The sequence below is a fragment of the Pelophylax lessonae genome, assembly GCF_965119305.1.
Source record: "Pelophylax lessonae genome assembly, chromosome: 6".
NCBI lineage: Eukaryota > Metazoa > Chordata > Amphibia > Anura > Ranidae > Pelophylax > Pelophylax lessonae.
The window spans coordinates 260274023-260291348 of record NC_138773.1 but is presented as its reverse complement, the minus strand read 5'-3'; the positions used below and the strand labels follow the sequence as shown (position 1 = coordinate 260291348).

Here is a 17326-nt window from a genome sequence, read left to right as displayed (position 1 = left end):
GTCCCTGTGAATTGCTGCTGAGCTGGTAACTCAGCAGCAAAGATCTTGCTCTCGGTGCCATTAAAACCCTTAAAATGCCAGTGGATAATTTAAAGAGTACACAAAGGCAGAACAATCTTTTAGGTTTGAATGAAGTGGATTAGGGTTACCCCCTGTCAGGGTTGTATTGCTGCTTGTGTCCCTGTTAGGGAGATTCTCCCCCTCTGTTTATACTTGTGACCATTGTCACTGATACAGAAAGCAACAAGAACGCCAACATCAGGGGAACGGGAGGTATGGACAAATGTTCCAAACTGCCTAGGAATGGATTTACCCTGTTTTTGGGGGAGATTTCTTCTGTCTTCCTGTAGTATATCTGGGACAGGAAGTGAAGGAAAATCTCTCCAACTGTACACTGACAGCAAAAATGACTTTACATGAGCTCTAACCCTCCCCTTCTTTAACCAAACCAGAAAAAAATGTTTTGGCTTTGGATACTTTTTAACCAGTCAGTGTCTACAAACGTCAATATTGGTTAAACTGACCCTCCTGTGATAATAAATGGAATAAATGCAGATCATTATATTGTGCCAGTGAGACCAACTAAGCCTAATGAACCACCAGCCAATAGAAAAGATACAATCTAATTATATGTAAAATTCTTTCTATAGCTGCTTTATGACAGTCAGTAATCCAGTTTACAGCTTTTGCTGTAAACAGCTAATAGAATTAAAGCTGAATGCTGGGAATTTGTGAAGACGTCAATGTATTTATATTCTGTAGCATAACTAAGGCAAGAGCAGTTGTAAGAACAGAATTCCACCACTAGAGTGCAGCAGGCTTCCAAGCTAAGCATTTGGCCTTGAGATGCACAATTACAATGTAATATCCTTGAGATTTTCCAGGATTCACACAATTTTATATTTTAACATACAGGTTCCCCTTTTTAGCTATTAACAGTTCACATTTTAGGTGTGGATAGCAACAATAATCATAAGAATTAACGTATCAGTTTGTTGTAATTATTATTAACATTATTATTACTGATAATAATGCACATTTTAATAAAATCATACCAATAATAACACAACAAATAAGTATGAAAGCAGTGACGAGTTCCTACTGAAAGAGTACCTCTTATGTATTCTCCTTTCATAGGTGTTGTCTACTACAGTATTCGAGGACAGGGCTCAGTGTTTGGGTCCATCAGACGTGCCTATATACCAACATTTGAAGACTATGGCAATAATATGGTGAAGGATGTTGATCTGAACCTTCGTTATATTGTGAATCCAGATGGATTAGCTGTGGACTGGGTTGGAAGGTATGGAAAGTGATTCTTAAATATCATAGCCTGAAGCCAGCACTTAATGATTGTTGTCGCCCTTAATAAATATCCAGTGCAAAACCTTTAAAAAGCTGGTTGACGCATTTCAGCCGTACATTGTCTTAGTCATATTATATTTCTTATAACAGAAATTAAATTACCCTCTTTGTTGTTGTGATCTTCTAACCCTTTGAGAACAAAACAATTAGGTTTGATTTATCAGAAAATAGTGTTTAATCAGTAGCCATATAGTAAACAATTTCTGGTATAGGTGGACAATTTTGAGCCCTTTCTTTTTCTAAGGAAATACCAGATCCAGCATGTCTCCCCAACCAAAGGTTGTCAAGGTATTCTGGGAGCTAATGTTTCAGAGTACCTTGAAGCTTACTTTTGCTTGTGCCTAAGCTATACTGTACTGTATTATATCATAGACATTTACATATAAAAAAAGGTATATGCACACAGCACATAGCTTCAAAGATGTGTATATAAACATGTACAAAAGGAAATATTCTTAATTTAGTCGAACAGTGGACATGCTGGAAAATGTTTATTGGTGTTTATTGAAATAAGACATTTTCACTTTCCTTTTTGATATGCATACTTGTTGCTAACTGCTTTCATACCATGGTTTTAAAATGTAAAATAGTAGCCGTCTTAAGGATCTTGACAAAGCTCTGAAAATACAGCAAGCGAAACGGGTCGAGGTGATAAGCTCTGTTTGTAAATGAGCTTGATTTTTTTTCTAGATGTATTAAGGGAGCCTCTCTTTTTAGTGATAATCATTCTTAATGATTGCTACCTCACTAAGTCTTATAACCCAGCTCTTTAAAGCTGAATTATGGGAATTCAGCATTTTTGCAAAAAGTTTGGGCACGCTATGAGTTATGTTCAGTTAGGTGCATGTCACCTCCGGAACTTATCTCTATTACTTATATGTGAAAAGTTTATTGCAATCAGAGAGGATGGCTATGAGAGGAGAGAAGCACCTACAGCAGCTATGCCCAACCCTCCTCTCTGCTGCCCATTCACAGAAGCCTTTGTATTTCTTGACTAAGTTCACATAATATAAAGGCTTCTGTGAATGGAGGGGAGGAGTAGACCACAATGCGCAGCCTCAGAGCTTAGAAGGTATCTTCCTGGAGCACAATAAACCTGCTGGATGTAAATATTAGAGATAAGTCTACAATGCGGCAGGCACCTCATTAGACTTAACTCATGGTATGCCTGCAGTTTTTTTGCAATTCAGCTTTACAATCACAGCAGCTGCTTTTTACATACAGTGTAAAGTATGTCAATTATGTTTCCAAAACTAACAGATTATATCTATATTCTCTTGTTATAACCAATAAGGCACATTTATTGGACTGATGCAGGCACGAATCGTATAGAAGTAGCAAAACTAGATGGACGATATAGGAAGTGGCTTATATATACGCAGATTGATCAGCCAGCAGCCATTGCGCTCAATCCAGAGCTTGGGTAAGTGTCACATTTCTTTAAACCCGTGGAAAGGGCAGCTGCACATGACTCTATTTTGTCTAGTAGTACTGTTTTCCACCACAAACAAGCTGCCAAGCTTTGACGTTTGTTCATTTTACTTATAGTATAAAGGCCCGTACACACGTACCGATCGTCGGCCGACGGAACGTCCTACAAATGTTCGCGGCTGGTGTGTTTGTTGTTTGTCTGTTGAAAAGTGCTCCAAACTTGCCCAGGACATTTGTCTTCCGACAGAAAATGACGTCACTACGTTCCACGCACGTTCGCCGCTACAAAAGAGGAAGTGAGTGTTTGGCCGTGACCCTTCTGGGCATCTCGCGCTGATTTCGGTAGCATTTGTTTGGTTGACGACATTTCGCTATTTTCCGAGACATCGTTCGAGAATTTATTATGGCGACCGTGAATTCGTCCGTTGCTGTCGTTAGTGTTGGAGTTTTGGCTCTGAGACGACGTACGAGCAATAGGAAGAAGAAGCGGACCTCCTGGACGAAAAATTGGTTGCTTAACCGTGATCAATTTTCTCATATGTCCTTGCTGAGGGAGCTCCAGGAAAATAATCCTGATGACTTCAGGAATTATTTGAGGATGACGGATCCCATCTTTTACCGTCTTCTTGCCCTGGTGTCCCCCTATATTCTGAAGCAGGATACTTGTATGCGGCTTGCAATTACTCCTGAGCAAAGGTTAATTGCGACGTTGAGGTATCTTGCAACAGGGAGAAGCCTGCAGGATCTGAAGTTCACCACAGGCATCTCCCCCCAAGCTCTTGGAGTCATCATCCCTGAGACCTGCTCTGCCATCATCAAGGTCTTGCAGAAGGACTATATCAAGGTATGTTTGATTTTTTTATATTACATTACATGTATTACTAGTTTCACCCGAATTATGATGTTTTTGGATGTACAGCAATTGACACAGGCCATTATTTGTAAACTACCCTCTGTCCGCATGCACATAGTAGTAAAGATGTAGATTATCTTTAACCATTTGTAAAATTACCCACTAACCACCCCACCATTCTCTCCTATGTGTCCCTAAACGCATTGCCTGTTAACAGTATTTTGAATTTGGGTCATTTTATTGCTTTCCCTCAAACAATTATTCCTTGGCCAATGTTTTAGTACCTAGTTAATGATTTATCTAAAATACATCAGTCCATCCATTCCCACCTATGATTCTGTATGTTTATGTAATGATGTTAAAACCTTCACTGACCACAAGCCCTAATTGATGTATAAATGCCCAGTTTTACTTACCCATCCCCCCACCCACATGCTAAATCTCAAAGTCAGCATATACCAAAGCTCAAGTTCAGAGGTCTTCAAACTATGGCCCACCAGTTGTTCACGAACTTCAATTTCCATCATGCCTAGTCATGTCTGTGAATGTCAGAGAATTACAAGGCCTCATGGGATGTGTAGTTCTGCAACAGCTGGAGGGCCGTAGTTTGTAAATCTCAGCTCTAGCTGGTGAGTATAATGGGCCATACACACTAGAAGATTGTCAGAACAATTTATCCTTCCGATTTACCAAAACCAAATAATATGAGGTCCAACAAACACTTTCAAATCCTATGCAATCTGGTAGGCCCTTGCACTACATAGAAAAGTTAAATCTGCACGAAAAAGTCTTCAGAGAATCTTCTAGTGTGTATGGCCCTTTACAATATAAGAACAATAGGAGGTTGAAAAGAAATGTATGTAGATGTTACATCCCCATATCCAAACCTTTGCCTTCCTGTTGTATATTTTTTTAGCAAGTTGCATAAGCATTTAACAGACAACTGTGTGTGTAATTAATAATGTGATGTGCTCAAGCACTAATTTTATTTTTTTTTTTTGTTTTTATTTTTTCCCCACAGTTTCCTTCAAACGCAGAGCAATGGCTGGAGATTTCTGATCAATTTCTGGAGAAGTGGAATTTTCCCAATTGTGGGGGTGCTATTGATGGGAAGCACGTCCGCATTGTCCCCCCTCCGAATTCCGGCACATTTTATTATAATTATAAAGGTTTTTTTAGTATAGTCATGCTAGCCATAGTTAATGCAAACTATGAGTTTATTTTTTTGGATATTGGCAAAAATGGCCGCAATTCGGATGGGGGAGTTATTGATCAGACGGAGTTCGCTCGTCGTCTAAAGAACGGCACTCTGAACCTGCCATCCAGGGAGCAAACTGTTGAGGGTATGAGCTTTGTGTTTATCGCAGATGAGGCTTTTGCGCTTGGGGAGCATCTCATGAAGCCCTACCCTCAGAGGAACCTCACCCCAGACCAAAGGATTTACAACTACCGGTTGTCCAGAGCTCGCAGAGTTGTGGAGAATGCCTTCGGGATAATGGCCAACCGGTTCCGGATATTCCTGACGTCCATAAACCTGGCACTGTACAAAGTGGATAATGTGGTCTTGTGTTGCTGCATTTTGCACAACTTCCTACGCAGGAATGCACAAAATTATGTATTGCAGCAACTGGATACTGACCCTGCTATGCCAGGTACAAGTGGAGAGGCCCAACCTTCTAACCAAGTGGAGTCCATGACGTCAATGGAAGTTGGACGGTCAGCATTGGCATCACACAGGGCCCGTCAGATCCGCCAGGAATATCTGGACTATTTCGTGGGGAGAGGAGCTGTGTCCTGGCAGCAATCACTGTCACACACCCATTAATCTTGTTAAAGATTGGACACACAAGATAAATGTCAGAGATATATTATTTTTCAACACATTAAACAAAAATTGCAATGATTCTGTATTGTGGATTATAATCATTTGGGCACATATGCCAAACACAATTATTTGGGTTAATCATGTGTTATATATGTGTGACTTTGGAAGGGTTAATACATTCATCAGTGTGTTTCTTGACTGTAGTCTCTCACCAGCTGATCCAAAGTGATGATGGCCATGTGTTATTTTTTAGCCAGTGGTGTAAATACAAGGGCCTTCTGCACCCCACAAAATGTACACAAACCCTGTCACATTGAGAACTAGGTCACACCCAAGGTTCATCTAATGTCACCTTACATTGGTGTTCATTGTCCAGAAGTTGCCCATACTATATATTTCATATAATACATTAGGGTATTAACAAAGTACCTACACCTGTTATGTTGTGTTCATTTATGACATCCTTCTCACTGCCCACCAATGTTAGGATATGTCAGTGTTATGTGAAACTTGATCATTGTTCATCTCAAAGTGTTATATATATAGGTAATGGAAAGTGAACTAGAGCAACGAACAAGCAATACACTATAGATTACACTGATCTCCCTACACTGATTGCTACTGGCAATATCAATGCCATATTGAATCCTAGGACTGCTAGTACCTTGAGTGTTGAGTCACACTTATGCGATGCGGGAAGTCTGCGACTTTGCAGCCTTCCAGCATTGCATAAGGGTGACCCGCCACTTACTTTTTCCACAGGATTGTATTCCACAAGTGTTAAGCACTGTGCGATCCAATCCAGATACATCAGAAATAAAGGGTCATGTGCGACTTGTATGCGTGTTCAGTGCGAATGTAGCCATACAAAGTGTATGTCTCAATTCACACTGCACATCTGATGGCATGTAATATCGTAGCGCACTGCTCCTTTATTACATGCGATCAGATGTTCATGCGAAAATCAGCTATACAGTTTGTATGGCTCAATTCGCACTGCACTCGCACAAAAGTCGCACATGATGCATTTATTCAGCCGCATCAGGATAGGATCGCACAATCGTTCAAACTTGTGTGATCCGATCCTGTGTGAAATGTCAGATCGCACTGTGATATGCGTTAAAACTGGGGGTATCTTTAACATTTCATTGACACCTCCAGCAACTCGCATATGGCAGTGACCAAAATGCTTTCATTAACATGTAAATATGGGAATAGGACAGCCATCATACATTTAGTGCTTCTTTACACAGCTTTAGACCTCGACCCCCCAACTAAAGTCTAATAAAGAATTGAACACACATTGTTGAATGTAAAAACGTTTTAGTATCAAACATTCACAGGGTTAGGGTTAGGGTTAGGGTTAGGGTTAGGGTGTTGTAAAGTGCTTTTCCCAAACTTGGGTACACTCTTTAACATCTGAGTGTAATTAAAATGCCCTAAAACATTCTAAAAAAATTGTAACATCAGGAACATCCCAATACAAACATTAAAAACCTAGTAAAATTGTGGCTTAAAATTTGCCAATCATGTCCACAAAATTGCGCATTTTGATTTGTAATGCCGTTGCAGTCTCCTTTATTTGTTCCAGGTCTGCGCAGCATTGGAGAGCCTCACGGGTCAATTTGGCTAATGTGCAACTATGTAAAACATGGTCTGTAAAAATTAAAAAAAAATGAGTCAATGTGAATCACCTACATGAGGTCATAATAATAGAGAAACATTTGGTGTCCAGGTAATCTTAAATTCCTCTCGAGTTAATACCTACCCTGTTCTTATGCTCTTTTGCCCTAGGCTCTTCTTCTTCCTCCTGTCCTCCTCCGATGCTGTTGCTGATGATTCTGCCGGTCTCCTGAGCTTACTATATATTCATTAGGGGTGTGAACGCATGATGACGTCATTGTGAGGGCATGGTTGTAATGTATATATATTAAGATGCAGAGACCAGAGACGGGCAGAATGCACGGCAACAGCATTGGAGGAGGACAGGAGGAAGAAGAAGAGCCTAGGGCAAAAGAGCAGACAACATAAGAGCAGAAGATTGGACAGCAGAAGAGTGGAGAGGAGAAGATCCAAAGAGCAGAGTGGAGAAGACCGGATGAAGATATTTAAGAACATTTCATAAACGTCTCCTGTCGTTATTCACATACACTTCCATTTATGTGGTTAATGTGTAGGGGTACTATGTACCCCATACCCATTCACATAGTGATTGGGGTCTGGGATCTGGGGGCCACCCTTTGTTAAAGGTTGCTTCCAAAGTCCTAGGAACCCCCTGGCCGCATGACCCCCCAAAACCACCAGACAGGGTTGTGGGGATGAGGCTCTTGTCCTCCTCTACATGGGAGTAAGGTGCTTTTGGGTGTGCGGTGCAGAGGCCCCCTGGCCCAAAGCAACAAAACCCCCCCATGTTGAGGGCATGTGTCCTGCTGTGGTCCAGGGGGTGTTTGGTCCGCTTGCTCGTTCTCTTTCCTGGCCTGACAAGCTGCATGCTTGTATAAGGGTCTGGTAGGGGTTTTGGGGGTAACCCACGCTGTCTTTTTGTTGTGGGCATACCCTCAAACTCAATACCACACACAAAAGGCCTGGTTGTGAACTTGGGGGGACACCCACGGTGGGTTGTTCAATTTTTGGGTGTAGTTCCCCCTCAAAAATCTTCACAACGCAAGTGGCCCCGCAAGTCAGAGCATCCTGATCCGACTTACGGTGCGACTTCCATTCAAATAAAGAGGCTCCCATAGGGAACTAGTGTTGTAAATTGGAGGCTAAAAATAACACTGATAAAAATCATTCTGAAAAAACCTACGTGGGCACACAATTGGCTCTTGGACACTTGGTCCTGGTTCCTCCACAGTTTCGGAACTGGCTTCCATGCTGCTTGGCAAGTTGCCAGGAGATCGGGCTTCTGACCTGGCTGGGGATGCCACATCCTGGCATGATGCAACATCTGCAATGTAAATTTGTAAGGGAATACAAGAATATAAGGTTAAACAATCATTGCAAATACACATATTTCTATGATACCACTACACAAAAATCTGTGACTACCAACCTTCTTGTTGCTCTGGTGTCTCATCACTTGTTGGCTCCACCAGGATTATTTCCGGAATAATGTCTTCATCTACATAATACAAAACATTGGCCATATCATAAAAGTCACAAGAGGTACATTTGTTAGGACATGGTGCCCTGCTTGATAGCTCTTTTAGTAACAAATATGAAGACATGTACATGGTTATCTACGAAAAATATGGTACATTAATGTTTGACAGTGCATAGGAACCAATTACCTTTAGTGGAATCTGTGCCACCTTCTGTGCCCATGTCCTCATCTTGTTCCACAACTGCCGATGGAGCTGCCAAACCTCTCCTCCTCCTTTCCCATTGTTTGGCACAGAGTTTACGTTTTTCTCCTATTTAAAGGTTTGAATAATAATCTGTGATTAATAGGAATGTTTGCTGAGAAGATTCGTGCAGGAAAGAACGTTCGTTGCAACACAATACATATATTTTTAACTATGGCTTCCTGACTTTTAATGTCATATACTAAAACATCAACAATAGATCGATCAAATCACGACATGACAACTAAAATGAGTAATCTAACTTTTTACATAGACATTATAATCTAGACATGTTAATACAACATACACAAAATTATAAAAAACATATTGCATGATTAAAAAAATAAAGAAAAAATAAAACTTACTTTTTTTCAAAATCCGATGGATTTGGGAAAGCTGATCCTGCTCACGGTGTTTGAGGTCAGACCACCGTTTCCGAATCTGATCTTTCGATCGCTCGACACCGAATTTTTTGACCAAACAGGCCACCACCTTGTCCATGATGCCATCTTTCCTGGCATTGGGCCGATCGTAATTTGCCAACTTTCCATCGTAATCCATTTTTTCTAAAATGGAGACCATCTCCACCATTTCTGGCTTTGACATGGGTGTAGCCCTTGATTTTCGGGTGGCCCAATCACTTCGGCCCCCACTAATTGAGCTCCCAGATTGTTGAGACATGGTTCCTAATTAAACAATGATTATTCCACTGCCTCAGGTGTGAGTGTCGCATGTAGGCCTGATCTTCGGCACGTACACACCCCTGCACAAGCCCGCCACTGGAGGAGGAGTTGACGCCTGCGCTGTATTTAAAGGACGCCAGATCGTTCGGCCGACGATTCGCTAGCGGACATATCGAGAGTTGGAGCACGATCGAGCGGCGAATCACGACTTTTCCCCACAAACAAAGGTACGACTCTTTTAATAGAAAGTGTGTGTTTTGGGCCCTATACAGCTTTTATTAGGAATATCTTTATTATGTGCCAAAATACATGCTATTTTAATATGTTTTGTGTTGTTTTGTGTCTTGCAGGCATATACTGTCCTGCAATATGGTGGACAATTTCACCACCCACAACTTTTTAATAAGTTTTATTGATGAGTTCAGGCAACTGCCCTGTTTGTGGCAAGTCAAGTCCGCAGATTATAAAAATCGAAAACTCAGAAAACAGGCCATGGAACATTTGGTGGCCTTCTACAAGCCCGTCTGTCCTGGGGCAAATTTTACTTATATCCGCAAAAAAATAAACAGTATTCGCACTGCCTACAGGCGGGAGTTAAAAAAAATAGAGGAGTCCACCCAGTCTGGAGCAGGGGCACGGAATGTATATGTACCACGGCTGTGGTACTTTGATAACATGCGGTTCCTGGCAGACACCATGGAATCCAGGCCGTCAATTTCAACACTGCCTTCTACTTCGGCAGAGGGCTCAGTGTCAGTTGATCCAAGCCAGGATGAGGATTTCCTGGAGGAGAGTTTTACTCAGGTATGGCATTTCACAATATATTGTCTGCTAAAATGTAATCATGTAACAAAATTATAAGCTAAACCATAATTGACCCTTTAGGTAAACGGGCATAGCAAGGGGTTGGCATGACAGGCAACCGCCAGGGGCGCAGGCCAAGGGGGGTGGGTCACAAAAACATTGGCATTGTTTTATTGTTTATTTTAACAATCCACTCAGCCTGCACACCCCAGAACCCCCAGTTTGCAGGCGGATTCATGCAGGTGTAAAACATTGAGAGCTGCTTCATGCAGGTGTAAAACATTGAGAGCTGCTTCATGCAGGTGTAAAACATTGAGAGCTGCTTCATGCAGGTGTAAAACATTGAGAGCAGCTTCATGCAGGTGTAAAACATTGAGAGCAGCTTCATGCAGGTGTAAAACATTGAGAGCAGCTTCATGCAGGTGTAAAACATTGAGAGCAGCTTCATGCAGGTGTAAAACATTGAGAGCTGCTTCATGCAGGTGTAAAACATTGAGAGCAGCTTCATGCAGGTGTAAAACATTGAGAGCAGCTTCATGCAGGTGTAAAACATTGAGAGCTGCTTCATGCAGGTGTAAAACATTGAGAGCAGCTGAGCCAAAAGACCAGGAGACTGAGACTGCCTCTCACTGCATCCCCAGCACCCCTCCGGTCTTACAAACACTGCTGCATCCCCAGCACACCTCTGGTCCTAAGAAACACTGCTGTAGCCTCAGCATTCCTCTGGCTCAACCTTTTTTAATACAAAACTAACAAACTAACAGCTCCTGCAAATGATCCATCCATCCTTGCTTCCATGTCTCTGGTCTCTCACTCTGGGTCAGCAAGGCAGGTGGCTTCCTTATTCATGTTTCCCTGCACTGCTTCACCCTCAATGCCCTACATCAAGTCCTCTGCAAGTTCAGGCCCCTCTCTCTCTGCAACCCCCCTCCTCTCTCTCTCACACCCCCTCTTTCTCTCCCTCTCTCTATCTCTCAACCCTCTCTTTCTTTTTCACACCTGAGACAATGATTGCCCACTAGAGAGCTCTACACTGGGCAAACAAGGGGCAAATTAGAAACTTTTAATGCCCTTTAATTTTTTTTTGGGGGGTGGGTTACAGTTTTACATTGATCTTGGGGGGGGGGGGGGGGGTTGTTGCCAAATACAGCTCCTCAACAAGGGCACTGGAGACCCTAGATATGCCACTGTATGTAAAGTCTGCTATTTGTTCACAATAATATAACAAACATGCATTTTTATATACACTATAACATTCTAATCAATTGTTCATTTCATCAACAGGGAAGTGTCACTGAGGAGGAGCCAGGTTGCAGCCAGGAGCCTGGGGAGCCTGTGGAGCCTGAGGAGCCTGCGGAACTCTTTCCACCACCACCTCCTCCTGCCAAACGGAGGCAAAAGAGGAAGCACGTGGATGACATCACCGACGAGTTTATCCAGGAGGCCACCATAGCCCTACGTCGGAAACCGGAGGCCAATGAGTCCTTCGGGAATATGACTGCCAAAATCCTGGATAAGGTGGACCTCAGGCAGTGTCAGTATGCCAGAAAAATTATTCTGGATGTGCTGCAAAACGCTGAAAACGGCATACTTACTGAGCACAGCCACGCATGCCAGGAGCACCCGTGCCCTCCACCTCCACCTCCACCTCCACCTCCACAACACCCACCACCTCGCCAAATGCCACATGGCCAGTGGCAATATGGCCAGCAGGATCCAAACCTGCCCTCATGGCAACCTGATTACAGTTACCAGCAACTTTAATTTGTGTAACCCCCTATTATTTATTTTACCCCTGTTTGCCAGTTTCTAGTTTAATTTTGTCCAAATGGACCTTTTTTATGTTTAGTTTATTATACGGAAAGTATTGATGTTTGCTTTGTTTTTTTTTTGCTGAGATCCAAAAAATAAAGAAAATTTAAAATAAAAAATGGCCTATCTGAATTTGTTAACATGTTTAATATTGTGCATAACCTGAAAAATATGTTTTAGACATTAATTCATAAAAGAATAAAGGGTCATATCAATAGTTAGATCTTTGGTGTGAAAATACAAAAATAATGGTGAAGAGTTCAAATTATTTAATTCTAAAATTTGATAGAACAGATAGAATAGACAAACATTATCTTCATCATAACAGAACACATGCCTTTTTATTAGAAAAGTATGGCATTATGAGCAGCATCTTCCTTCTTCTCACATTTATCAAGATGAGCATGTGCTCCGCATTTCACCTATTTCTTGGACTTCCGCGAGCCGAAAGTTCTTTCTGAATAAAATGTTGAGTTTACTAGAGAAAATTCTTCCGGGAACTCATTTGGTTTGATCATGCGTGTTGGGATTTGTAGCTGTGTGTCGGCAGAATTGTGTACTGACAGGCGAACAATCGTCCGTTCTGGTGTCGGCATACAAATATTTTCATGTTTGCAAGAAAGACTTTTGTCCGCGGATTGTGCGCAGACATCTGTCGGAGGCACCATACTAACACGCGTACAATCGGCAGATCCTTCGTCCACCGACGTTTGTATGCCGACGATCGGTACGTGTGTACGGGCCTTTAGTCTCTAAGTTGAAGGGTATTTCAAACTAAAATTGACCATCCATCTCCCTGTTGCCTTACACACCCCTTTAATAGTATCTACCTAGGAATATATAAGGAGTGCAAAGTGGCCCCAGGAAATAGCATTTCTCATGGTAGGGTGGAGTCACATGCTTCTCAGAAATTATTATTATTATTATACAGGATTTATATAGCGCCAACAGTTTGCACAGCGCTTTACAATGTGAGGGAAGACAATACAGTTACAATACAGTTTAAAACAGGAGGAACTAGAGGGCCCTGCTCGTTAGAGCTAGAAATAGTTTTTTTTTATGCGTTTAGTAATAGTTATATATAGATGTGTATGTTATATAGTATACTGTGTTTAATAGTATTTAGGTATTTGTATTACAAATATAGGCTTTCAATGGAAAATGTAGGACTGTGCATTGGAATAATGTTGGAATTTTCTTTTTCCCAATGCAGAATTATGTATTGGACAGACTGGGGACGACAGCCTAAGATTGAACATGCTTGGATGGATGGACAACAGAGACGGGTACTCGTTTCAGAGGACCTTGGTTGGCCCACTGGCCTCACCATTGATTATATCAATAGCAATCGGATTTATTGGTGTGACTCCAAGGAAAATGTCATTGAATCCATCAAACATGACGGAACGGACAGACGGACAGTTTTATCTGGAGGTGAGAAAATATTTGGCATTCTTATTCAGTAGGGTGCCGCAAAGATTTTTTGTATGGCCAGTACACCAGCCCTTTGTGGCTACAGAAAACTAAATTCTGATTGATTGCTATGCTTTGCTGCCCTAAGCAGTGCTTTAGTGAATGAACCTGGTTGTGCTGTTCTACCTTTATATAGTGTTTTGGTTCTCAAGATATCAGTGTCTCTGATCAGTACTGTGTTTTTTAGATGCAATTACAGTATTGCAAAAAATATATATATATATATATATATCTATATATATATTTTTATATATACAGTATCTCACAAAAGTGAGTACACCCCTCACATTTTTGTGAATATTTTATTATATCTTTTTCATGCGACAACACTGAATAAAGGACACTTTTTTTTTCTGTAAAGAAGTGAGTGTACAGCTTGTATAACAGTGTAAATTTGCTGTCCCCTAAAAATAACTCAACACACAGCCATTAATATCTAAACCACTGGCAACAAAAATGAGTACACCCCTAAGTGCAAATGTCCAAATTGGGCCCAAAGTGTCAATATTTTGTGTGGCCACCATTATTTTCGAGCATGGCCTCAACCCTCTTAGGCATGGAGTTCATCAGAGCTTCACAGGTTGCCACTGGAGTAATCTTCCACTCCTCCTTGACAACATCACGGAGCTGGTGGATGTTAGAGACCTTGCGCTTCTCCACATTCCATTTGAGGAAGACCCACAGATGCTCAATAGGGTTTAGGTCTGGAGACATGCTTGGACAGTCCATCACCTTTACCCTCAGCTTCTTTAGCAAGGCAGTGATCATCTTGGAGATGTGTTTAGGGTTATCATGTTGGAATACTGCCCCGTGGCCCAGTCTCCTAAGGTAGGGGACCATGCTCTGCTACAGTATACACAGTACATGTTGGCATTCATGGTTCCTTTAATGAACTGTAGCTCCCCAGTGCTGGCAGCATTCCTACAGCCCCAGACCATGACACTCCCACCACCATGCTTGACTGTAGGCAAGACCCACTTGTCTTTGTACTCCTCACCTGGTTGCCACCACACAGGCTTGACACCATCTGAACCTAATACGTTTATCTTGGTCTCATCAGAACATAGGACATGGTTCCAGGAATCCATGTCTTTAGTCTGCTTGTCTTCAGCAAACTGTTTGCGGGCTTTCATGGGCATCATCTTTAGAAGAGGCTTCCTTCTGGGACAACAGCCGTGCAGACCAATTTGATGCAGTGTGCGGTGTATGGTCTGAGCACTGACAGGGTGACTCCCCACCCCTTCAACCTCTGCAGCAATGCTGGCAGCACTCATATGTCTATTTTCAAAGACAACCTCTGGATATGACGCCAAGCACGCGCACTCAACTTCTTCGATCGACCATGGCGAGGCCTTTTCTAAGTGGAACCTGTTCTTATAGTCTAGCCCTAGGCCATCTTTATGTACAGCAAAAATTATTTTTTTCAGATCCTCAGAGAGTTCTTTGCCATAAAGTGCCATGTTAAACTTCCAGTGACCCCCCCAAGAATATTTTCCACTCCAGAGCCAGACCAGAGTCACCACCAGTGAGTCCCCCTGCTCCGGAGTCCCAGCCCAGACCAGGGGGGGTGCTCTGTGGGGACCCTGATGTGGGGTGGGGGACAAAATTTATAGGCTATAATAGAGTACCAGCACCTCTTTTGGGCCACTTAAAGCACTGGGCTAATTAGTCATAAAATAACCAAGTTAACCAACACACTACTAAATTTAGTTTGGGCATGTACAGTAGGTTTCCATAACCGTGGGTCAATAAAGAGTTAAGAAGGACTGGGTCTTTAAAGAGGATTTTAAATGTATGTTATGTTATGGGAAAGCATCAGGAGCACAGAATAACCCTTTTTGATCTATTTTGTTGGACCTTGTCTACCTCTATTGTTGCAGGCTAAATGTCAGCCTAAGGCAACTGAATTGGCTCAACGCTGTTCATTATTTTGATTCATTCTAGGAGGATAGCTAATAGGTTTCTAGCAAAGTAAATAAAGGTAACCAAAAAGCTTTTTTGGCGTTATTCATAACACACTGGTCATACAATATTGTAGATTAAAATGTATTGTGCCATATCACTTTAACTAAAAATGGGAGGGTGAAGGGTAAATTCATCATGGAGCAAAGTATGAAAAATTTTGAATTTAGAATGTGGGATTTGTGGAGTTATCGAACTAGTATAGCTAGTCAGCTAATGATGAGGCTAATCAAAATGTTTTAAGAAAGCATGTAAAACAAGGTAAACGCAGCTTAACGCTATAAAACGTTTTATTTGGCTGACATAGCCCCACAGTATAAAATGCACTCACATCGTATAACAGAAAAGCCGAGGAGACATGTTCTTTCACAAACGTGATTATGTTTAAGAAAGTATGCTCTACTTTATCAAGCAATACAAGGCACAAAAATAAAGCACTGTTTATAAATCTTTCAAAGCCTACAATTTTTGTTAGTGGTTTACATATCAAGTCCAGACTTGCTGAAATTACTGTTTTTGAGTGTTTACTTATTGACATTGTTTATCCCATATACAGATCTGGGCAATCCTTATAGTTTGGACGTGTTTGAGGGGCACTTGTATTGGACTAGTAAAGAAAAAGGAGAAGTGTGGAAAAAAGATAAATTTGGAGTAGGTCCTAAAGTGAAAGTGTTAACCATAAACCCCTGGCTCACTCAAGTGCGGATATACCATGCTCATCGTTACAACCATACAGGTAACGGTTAATCCTTTGAGTTACTATGTAAACCATGTGCTATTGTTGTTCTTTTGTGACCTCTAGTTTCATACAATATACCGGCTTGGGACAACATTAGACTGCCCACTGTGTCTCCGTTAGCACTTTACCATTGACAGAACCACCAAAATGTAACTTCTACTTTCAGTAAGGGATGTCAATCCATAATTTCTTGCTAGGGAACAGCATTTGAGTGACACCCTGTTTGTGTGAACATTCTTTTTCATTAAGTTCTCTTATTTAAACCCAATCAAAATGTATGAAGTTTGAGGCTTGGGTTCACACTGCAGCATGGAGCTGCTCACTGCAGGGTCTGGTGCATCCCTGTTCACCAAATTTTTTGGCTGAATTCGGACCTGAAACAGATCAGAAGATTTTGGCCCTACTATGTATATATGAATGTGAGTTAGGGACCTTAGATTGTAAGCTCCTTGAGGGCAGGGACTGATGTGAATGTGCAATGTATATGTAAAGCGCTGCGTAAATTGACAGCGCTATATAAGAACCTGAAATAAATAAATAAATAAGATGCACAGGACTCCTGTGCAATTTGCACCAGAGCCGCTCTGGAGATATTTGAACCGGCTCCATAGAGAGCCGGTCACAATCTCCTGACATGCAAATTGGATGTCGGGAAACCCCATCCAATTTGCAATAGTGTGAACCCAGCCTGAGTTTCACATCCCTAAATTAGAACTCTAATCGAAATTTCATTATGGTATTGGCATGGGACTTTTAAGGCACAGCATTTATTTTACTGTTAAAACACATTTTATTGTTCATATTTTTTTTAAGACAAATATGAGCAATAAAATGTGTTTTAACAGTAAAATAAACGATGTGCCTTAAAAATCCTATGTCAATACCATAGTGTAATTTTGATGAAAGTTCTCCTATTTAGCCTTCTTTAGGCCCCTTTCACACTATCCGTCTGTAGGGCGGATTCCGTTTTTCTCAGCGGGGGATCGAGCCGCCGATCCCCTGCTGAGCAGAAGGATGACAGCTGTGTCTCCACGC

General features: G+C 41.6%; 1 protein-coding gene across 1 annotated transcript in view; it reads left to right on the top strand.

The window, feature by feature from the left end:
• LRP2 (LDL receptor related protein 2) overlaps positions 1-17326 on the top strand; it is a 369604-nt gene that overhangs the window by 316475 nt on the left and 35803 nt on the right. The window contains exons 67-70 of the mRNA XM_082260064.1: positions 1138-1303; positions 2660-2788; positions 13331-13551; positions 16109-16288. Coding sequence (XP_082116190.1) covers positions 1138-1303; positions 2660-2788; positions 13331-13551; positions 16109-16288 — 696 coding nt within the window. The remainder of the gene's footprint in view (positions 1-1137; positions 1304-2659; positions 2789-13330; positions 13552-16108; positions 16289-17326) is intronic.